The 9,541-nt window shown below is 43.0% G+C and overlaps 1 protein-coding gene across 1 annotated transcript in view; it reads right to left on the bottom strand.

Moving 5' to 3' along the window:
• Nucleotides 1-6,085: 6,085 nt before the first annotated feature.
• The window catches only part of LOC137346769 (INO80 complex subunit C-like), a 72,750-nt gene continuing 69,294 nt past the window's right edge, over nt 6,086-9,541 (bottom strand). The window contains exon 4 of the mRNA XM_068010582.1: nt 6,086-6,716. Within this exon, the coding sequence (XP_067866683.1) occupies nt 6,629-6,716 (88 nt within the window). The 3' untranslated portion in view covers nt 6,086-6,628. The remainder of the gene's footprint in view (nt 6,717-9,541) is intronic.

Raw genomic sequence — 9,541 nt, 5'->3', positions numbered from 1 at the left:
CATCCCAGATACTAGTATTTTACCAAAGTGTGGAAACTAAATGGCTGTGTTACTTCTCCTTTGTAGATGGGGAAAGCTGCGTTACAGAGGTTTTGTTCCCAGAGGAAGAGGATCAACTGAGTCATGAAGCTGATGGATATCTCCAGTTGTTTTGGTTGCTTTTCCATCAAGGGTATATATAATTCTGGGAGGAAGAGGAAGGCTAACAATGTCTATATATAATTTTTTCTCACTTTCAGCAAGGTGAATCGGCACCTGGACAATCTTCCTGAAACACTGAAGTCCTGATTACTTTAGAGAAGGGTAAAATGACTAAATATCACAGCTAAGGCTCAGTTTAGGAAATGAATAACAGAATACCCTTCTGCCTTTGCTGCAGAATTTAACATGCTGTTAGGGAGTTCCAGGATTGTGACCCAGCAACAGTGAAGGAACAGCGATATAGCTCCAAGTCAGGATTGTGTGCGGCTTGGGGTGAACTTGCAGGTGGTGGTGTTCCCATGCATTTGCTACCTTTGTCCTTCTAGTTGGTAGAGGTCACGGGTTTGGAAGGTGCTGTCCAAGGAGCCTTGGTGCGTTGCTGCAGTGCATCTTGTAGATGGTACACACTGCTGCACTGTGCGTCGGTGGTGGAGGGAGTGAATGTTTGAGGATGGGTGTCAATCAAGCCAGCTGCTTTGTCCTGGATGGTGTCAAGCTTCTTGAGTGTTGTTGGAGCTGCACCCATCCAGGCAACTGGAGAGTATTCCATCATGCTCCTGACTTGTGCTTTGTGAATGGTGGACAGACTTTGGGGAGTCAGGAGGTGAGTTACTCGCCGCAGAATTCCTAGCCTCTGACCTGCTCTTGTAGCCACGGTATTTGTATGGCTACTCCAGTTCAGTTTCTGGCCAATGGTAACCTCCAAGTTGTTGATAGTGGGGGATTCAGTGATGGTAATGCCATTGAATGTCAAGGGGAGATGGTTAGATTCTTTCTTGTTGGAGATGGTCATTGCCTGGCACTCGTGTGGCGCGAATGTTACTTGCCACTTATCAGCCCAATTTTGGATATTGTCCAGGTTTTGCTGCATCTGGACACGGTCTGCTTCAGTATCTGCGGAGTTGTGAATGGTGCTCAACATTGTGCAATCATCAGCGAACATCCCCACTTCTGACATTATGATTGAAGGAAGGTCATTGATGTAGCAGCTGAAGATGGTTGGGCCTAGGACACTACCCTGAGGAACTCCTGCAGTGATCTCCTGGAGCTGAGGTGATTGACCGCAGCCATCTTCCTTTGCGCTCGGTACGACTCCAACAGCAGAGAGTTTTTCCCCCCTGATTCCCATTGACTCCAGTTTTGCCAGGGCTCTTTGATGCCATACTCTGTCAAATGCTGCCTTGATGTCAAGGGCAATCACTCTCACACCTCACCACTTCAGTTCAGCTCTTTTGTCCATGTTTGAGCCAAGGCTGTAATGAGGTCAGGAGCTGAATGGCCCTGGTGGAACCCAAACTGAGCGTCACTGAGCAGGTTATTACTAAGGAAGTGCCTCTTGATAGCACTGTCAGTGACACCTTCCATCACTTTACTGATGATCGAGAGTAGACTGATGGGCAGTAATTGGCCAAGATGGACTTGACCTGCTTTTGTATATAGGACATACCTAGGCAATTTTCCACATTGCCAGTAAGATGCCAGTGTTGTAGCTGTACTGGAACAGCTTGGCTAGGGGCGCGGCAAGTTCTGAAGCATAGGTCTTCAGTACTACTGCCAGAATGTTGTCAGAGTCTTTGTAGTATCCAATGCCTTCAATCGTTTCTTGATATCATGTGGAGTGAATCGAATTAGCTGAAGACTGGCATCTGTGATGCTGGGGTCTTCAGGAGGAGGCCAAGATGGATCATCCACATGGCACTTCTGGCTGAAGATTGTTGCAAATGCTTCATCCTTATCCTTTGCACTGATGTGCTGGGCTCCCCCATCATTGAGGATGGGGATATTTGTGGAGCCACTTCCTCCAGTTAGTATCCTCCTCCACATCCTAATCATCAGAGGAGGCATTGCGCTCCATGATATTCTCATTGGTCAACACCTCCCCCTTCTGCCAGGTTGTGCAGTGCACAGCAAACCACCGTGATAAGCAAGACCCTTTCCAGGACATAGTGAAGGGCTCCACCAGATCGATCTGGGCACCTAAATCTCATCCTGAGTAGACCAATGGCCTGCTCGATGGTTGCTTGGGTTGACCCATGACAGGTGTTGTACCTCTCCTCTGCATCTGTGCGTGGGTTTCTCAGAGGCGTCAGTAGCGATGTCCTCAGTGCGTAGCTCATCTCCAAGGATCCATCCCCAAAGGCACGCGGGGGGGTCCGAAAAGTTCTGGGACCGCTGAATTATGTAGCCATGGTGGCTGCTTCCCAGGAATTGTGCACACACCTGTAGTTTATGGTGGTTTCAGACCATCTGCTCATTGAGCAAGTGGAAGCCCTTCCTGTTGATTAATGCTGCAGGTTGGTCTGCTGAAGCCTTGATGGTTACATGCTTGCAGTCAATGACACCCTGCACCTGGGGGAACCCAGCGATGGCCCCGAATCCAATGGCCCTCTCAGCTTGACTGTTCGGATCAGTGCGGTAGCGCACATAGTCGCCGGCTCTCTTGAACACGGCATTGGTGACCTATGTGATGTGCCAATGGGCTGCAGACTGGGAGATTCCATGCATATCTCCAGTGGATCCTTGGAATGATCTGGTGGCGTAGAAGATCAGCACCATGGTGACCTCAGAGACACTGACATTGGGTGCCCACCAAGTCCCATGGGGTTCAGCTCATCCTGCATCATGGCCTCACTGGAGAGGCAGAGTCTTCGGAGACACTGTTGCTTGGACATTTGCAGGTAGTACGTCAGCCAGTACGTCCTCTCTAGAGGGTAGCTTCTTCTGCACGCAGGAGGTGGGTTGGCCTCTGCATCCTTCGCTTGCCTCCCAATCCCAGGCCGCTGTGGTGCCCTTGCTGATGCCTCCTCCTCCTCAACGGGGGCCTCGAAGTCAGGGTGAATGAGGTCCAATGACAGGTTGCCTCTCCCCGAGTGCAAGGTCTTCACACAAAAGAAGCCCCCCTCCCACTCTTATCTCGCTCTGTGTGACCTCTGGTGAGGTGGCATTGCCTCGATGGTATCCTGTTGTGGCTCCCCTGCAGAGCTGGCACCTTGGCCCCCACTCGGAGTGATTCCCGATGCCCTCCCTCCTCCACCCTCAATGTCAAGCATCACTACCTCACCCGATGGCTTCCCAGTGAAGCCAACACTCAGCTCCCGCCTCCTTGTTGCCTCCTTTCACCAGTCAAGGCTTTGAAACCTCGTGGTTCCCGTGCGCCAGAGAGTATAATTGCTGTCTATTGGGCTCCTAAATACCTTAATTACCTTCCTGCCATGTGGATGTGCAAAGTCCACCCTCCATGTCAGCTGCCGACAGTAAAATCTGGGAAGGATGTCAACAAGAGACAACCTGAATTTGGGGCCAAGGCAGCTTCAATTTAGGTGGAGAGGGAAATGAGGCGGCGACAGACAGTGAGTGAAAAGGAGGGCAACGTCCACCACACCCAGTTATTACTCTTAGTAATGTAAGATCAGCGAGAAATAAGATTGACGAGATTCAGTCCTGCACAAGATGTTTGTCAAAATTCAGGGAGACGAGTGTGCTCTGTTTCACCAGAACCTGGTTAACTTCGGCCATCCCAGTCAATGCAAGTAATAGTGAAGGAAAGACCAGTTACATTTTGTGTTTGGGACCAAGGCAAATTTGATGAAATAAAATTCAAAGTAATAAAGGAATGCGAAAAATGCGTATAGTGACAAGCTGCATAACTCTTTAGGACAAATAATTCCAGAGATACATCGAAGCGTATGCATGGCGGGCTTCACATCGGAAAAAAAGAAATTACCTCTTTTTGTCTGCAGACAATCCTTGTAATTTTGTGAATGAATTGAATGATTTTTTTTTAGCTGGTTTGAAAATTATGAATTTGAGCAACATGCAATTTTGCAGCAGGCTTCACTTCATGAATTAGAAGGATCTAATATTATCAACAAATGGGATGTAGAAAAGCCATTCAAGCGAGTGAATCCATAGAAAGCACGCAGCTCGAATCAGATCAACTGAAAAATTCTTAAGGAACTTACTCATCAGTTGACAGTTCCTTTCTCTCTGGTTATTTCAGAAATCGGCTGACTCACATACTGTTCCTTGTTGTAGGAAATCAGCCAACATTGTTCCGGTTGCAAAGAAGTTGCAGCCTGTTGAACCGAAGGATTATTGACCAGTTGCTCTTACAATCAATAGTCATGAAGTGTTTTGAGTGCCTTGTGTCAAAGCTTCTTTTAGATCTTCTTGTTCCACATGTCTATCAGTTACAGCTTGATTATCAACCTTATAAGTCAGTGGATGATGCTGTCTAGACCTTGGTCCATTTGATCCAACAGCGGACGGACAGGTTAGGTAACTATGCTCGTGCCACCTTGGTTGATTTCTTTTTAGCTTTTAATACCATGGAACCATTCAAGATTATTGAAAAACTGAAAAACCTTGATGTTACTCCTACTCTGGAGCAGTGATTTTCTTCACAACAGGACCCGACGGGTGTTAGTTTCCGGATTTACTTGGTGCCCAAGTTAATGAATACTGGATCTCCTCAGGGCTATGTACTTTCGCCTTTGCTTTTCATCCTCTTTAAGAATGATTGTTGATCAGGACACAACGATATAAAGATTCTGAAGTATGTTGATGATATGGTACTTGTGGGCCTCATTAGGAATAACAAAGTAAACTACAGGAATCCAGTGGAGAGATTCAGAAAATGACGCGAGGACAATTCTCTTAAACTGAATGAAAAGACGAAAGAACTAGTTAGACTTTAGGAAAAAGCCAGTTCCCGTGAAGATTCATGATGTAGACACCAAAATAGTCATCAGCTACAAGTATCTAGGTATCAAAGTAGATGACAAATTGAATTGGGGGAACAGTAGAGATGTGGGGATCAAAGTGCATGCACAATTTGCTACCTCAGAAAATTAAAATCCTTTTCAGTAGATCCCACATCATGAAACTCTTCTACATGGCTATAGTTGAGAGTGCTATCCTTTTTGGATATCTCTCCTGGTACTGTTGTCTTAGTAATGGAGATTCGTTAAGGGTACAGAGATTGCGGAACCAGATAGGAACAGTATTTGGCGAGCAGATCTTTCTTGAAATCTGGTCTTGAAGAATGTTGATGCAAGTAAAAAGAGTGTTATGAGTAGTGAGAATCACCCCTTGTTCTCAGTATTACTTTTGGATGCATTCAGGGAGAAGGCAGATGTAGGACGAATCGGTTCGTAACTCGTGCTTTTCTGTATAAGAACATTTAACAGGAGTTTGATAAATGGATAAGGATATGCACTCATAATGGTACTCATTGATTATTTGAATGTATTGGAATTAGTTATATATATTTTAATTAAGTTAGACTTTTTATTATAGGGTAAATTATTCATATGTAATATAAGAATGAATGAGCAACGCACCCAAAATGAATTTCCATAGGGACACTAAATTGAAATTATAAAACTGTGAACAAAAAAAAGACGTTGGACCTGTTCAGATTTTATGCCCCCACCTCCCAACCTCCATTCCCGTCTCCAATAGTTCCTTAAAATTCTGGCCCACATATTCAACTTAGGAATTTGGAACGGATGGGAACAGTCTTTTAAAGACTTAAGGAGAGCTCTCCTAATGCATGCTGTCAAAGAGCAAGCACTGGCTGCAACTGAGGAAACGTATATGTTTGAGACTGTCTCTTGCACAAAGACTATAAGGGAGGAGATGCTAGTGAGGAGTGGCAGAACTTTGAGGGTAGATTTGGGTCTCAGCAACTCTGAAGAAATGCTCTTAGAAGAGTGGAGGAGGGGAGCTATATGTAATTGGTTAGTGGGGCTTGATAATGCAATGTCCAGGGTGTTGACAGATTAAGGAAGGGATCAGCAGCTAGCAAGAGATTTTTCTGAAACAAGCCTCTTACTGTGGATATCCAGTCTATTATTTCAGTTATTTAACTGACAAGTTAGAATTCTCATAAGCATTTGTATTTTTATTCCACTGCTCCGCTTCGGGAAAGACTTAACTTTGGTACAGAGAGTCTGTAATAAGGACAGACGCCTGGGCTTCATTTCAATGTCTCCAACATGGAGCTGGAAGATAACACTGTACAATGGGGCTGTTAGTACTGCAAAAACCAATCACAACACCATTATAAGCCTTCCCACTGGCAAAGCCTAGGATAGGAGTGTCAGATGAGTGTATTTTGGAAAAAAATACAAGAGTAGTTTTACAACAGCTATGCATGTAATATTATCTGTACTCCCTGAAGTTTCCACATGGGGCTTTTTGTAGTTTTACAGTGTTTTTGCATTTACTGTTAACAACTCATTTCAAATCTTTGTTGCCAAAACTACAGTCACTTGAAATTTCTGTTGAGATGCACAAATGTCATAAGGCACCATGGGTTGCTTTGTGCAACAGAATTTTTTTTTTCCAGGTACTTCAGACAGACAATTCTGTGTCCTACTTCATGGTACTATGCTTGTTGCTTTCCTTAAAGCCAAATATCCAGTCACAATGTCTGAAGGAAGCATACGGATGTATGAAAACTCCTCTGTGCTGCTAAAGCGTAGCTTACTTTGTGGGTCTGTATAATTGGCCTGTAAGAAAACACAATACATAATTGATAAAAATACACAAACACACTACAGAGAGGATAAATTTCAATATGTAGCACTCCTGGATAAAAGTCATGCAATGAGAATGCACTTTAGGAACTGCAGTGAGATTAGCAGTCCCAACTGTCTGTCGATTCATTTTAACGGATGGGAATTTGGGTGGCCACAAATTGGATATATTGACTTTTGCACTTTAACTCCCAAATCACATTCTCATAGCATGAAGTGTGTGTTGGGAGCACCAAATTGTAAATTTTATCACATACTGTGCACAAATACCATGCAGCAGGTAAATTATGGTGCAGTATTAAAAATCAAAAACATCACTCATACAATAAAATAAGTAGTTATGTGAGCCTAACACCAAAACAGGCAGCTTTTCATTGCAACTGTGATTTAATAAAATTACCAGTCAGGTGAAATGTGAAATTAAATAACTTTTAATCATAATTTTAAGGTAATAGATTTTCTCCACTTAAAAGTTTCTGAATGTAACACCACATGATTTCTAGAAATTGAGATGCTTAACTAACCAAACTAATTATACTTTAATATAGTCTTACTATAGTGGAATGGCGTGTTTAATCACAAGAATACTAGTCTCATAACTCATAGAAAGGCCACAAGAGAGTTGTATGCATCCATCTGAAGTTGGATAAATAAGATACTAAGCCCACTCCCTAATTCCTGTTAAGTATTCTATTTACACTATTAGGCTCACGAGAAGTGAAGTGATAATTCAAAAATAAACTGGAGTTATAAAAAAAAATTAGATTAAAAAAATGACTGGTACATTTTTGCCCTCAGCAAGATGAGGGACACAGTCACATGACAAATACCAAAACTTGTACTAAAATACACATCCATGTCTGCTAAGAACTAAAACCCATTAACCCTGTCAGCATTGAAATGAGGCAGCTCATTACACATGGATGCGAGCTATCCACAAAACAAGCTGAAACAAAGACACTCAAAGACTCTATCTCCAGCTACACTAACCACAACAGAGTTGGAACAGCCCTCATCTTATCAAAATGGGCTACCATCGGAAGCTATTGTACTACCATCAGGAACCGAAGTCTAAAATTACATGGGCAAAACAAACACTTTATGAATTTACCTATAAAAGGTAATTTTTTTGGAGAACAAAGGGATTCATCAGTCATTCAAGTTCAGATCAATCATGATGATCAGTGTGTGATCGCCAGCCACAGAGAGATCAAAAGCCATCTTTAATTCCAGCACAAGGCTGACTGAGAGAGAGAGAGAGAGAGAGAGAGAGAGAGAGAGAGAGAGAGAGAGAGAGAGAGAGAGAGAGAGAGAGAGAGAGAGAGATCAATTCTAGCAAAAGCATTTGAATCCTACTGAGATGAGTAGGCAACCAACTGCAGCAGAGAAATAAGAGCGTGTCTTTTAAAAAACTCCTGGGAAATTTGAACTAAGAGATCCCAGCAACATGTTCAAACTGAAATGCTGTCTGCTAGGAGACTTCAGCAACCCAGCAAAGGCAAGACTACCAGCAAACAGGCCTGCAACATTAAAGCTTACCTTCCAAGAGGATCCCACAGGTTTTTCCTGAAAACAGTAGACATATACACCTTAAACTCTTAACACCTCTTACCCTTTAACTTCTATCATCTTATCTTGAGTGTGCATGAAAGAATGAATGCATGCATGGGTTGTGTTGCAAACATTTCAGGTAATTATTGTTTAATAAATATTTAATCTTCTGTTTTAAATGCAAAAGAAAATCTGTCACTGTCTGTTTATTTGACCAATAAACAACAGTGGCTGAAACAATAATTTAAACAAAACACTAACTGTGGTTGGTTGGGAGGTGAACAGTGGAAACCAGCCTCAACATTTCCCACCTGTCCATAACAATACTGTATGTTAAAAATCTGTGGAGTTTTCTCCATCTGCTTTATTTATATTTGCAGTCAGGAACTAAATCACCGAAAACTTCACCACACAAATTGAACCCATTTAGAATAAACAAAATCCAGCTTTTTGCAAATAAGTTTCTCATCTATGGTCTCATCCTGGAGCTTACTGAAGCTTGGCTCTCAAATGGTCACTCCTTTCTCCTTGCTGAGACCAGCTGTATTGCATCACATCCCTCTTGATTTAGGCATTACTACCAAGCTTCTGTACTCACCTGGCACTTTCTCCTTCAGCCCTCTTCTCATCCACTTTCCAGCTTCCACAAGCCACAACTAGCCGACATACCCTGTCTTTTGATCCCCATGGAGACCATTAACAAACTAAAAGAAATGAATCTACCAACTGATCCCAGTTTAGGAAACCAAACCAAACGGACAAGATTTCACTTTTATAAATTTTACTTTAACACTCAAACCAAAACCAGCACAAATTAAACATGAAACGATAGATCATTGTGGTATATTACAATTTTACTATCAGATACAACAGAGATGGATCTCTTGGTTTCATTGGGCAGTCCACCCAGCATATATGGCACCAAATTAGTCACACAATTCTTCACAACCCTGAAGTTCTTGAGGTAGATTTTCAGCTCCTTTCTTCAAGGATTTTGCTGCTGTTCTTCTTCCGATGCCCTATCCGAGCTCCACAGGTGCAGTCTTCACCACAAAGCGCACTTCTCTGGAACCTCCTCAGCTCTGTTCATGACAGTCTTGCTGGTGCAGATTTACCGGTCTTCCCTTTGATTAATTTTTTTTTTTTGATTAGCGATACAGCACTGAAACAGGCCCTTCGGCCCACCGAGTCTGTGCCGAACATCAACCACCCATTTAGACTAATCCTACACTAATCCCATATTCCCA

Source organism: Heterodontus francisci, chromosome 2 (assembly GCF_036365525.1).
Source record: "Heterodontus francisci isolate sHetFra1 chromosome 2, sHetFra1.hap1, whole genome shotgun sequence".
Classification (NCBI taxonomy): domain Eukaryota; kingdom Metazoa; phylum Chordata; class Chondrichthyes; order Heterodontiformes; family Heterodontidae; genus Heterodontus; species Heterodontus francisci.
The sequence above is the reverse complement of the archived record's forward strand: the minus strand, read 5'-3'. Positions and strand labels throughout refer to the sequence as shown.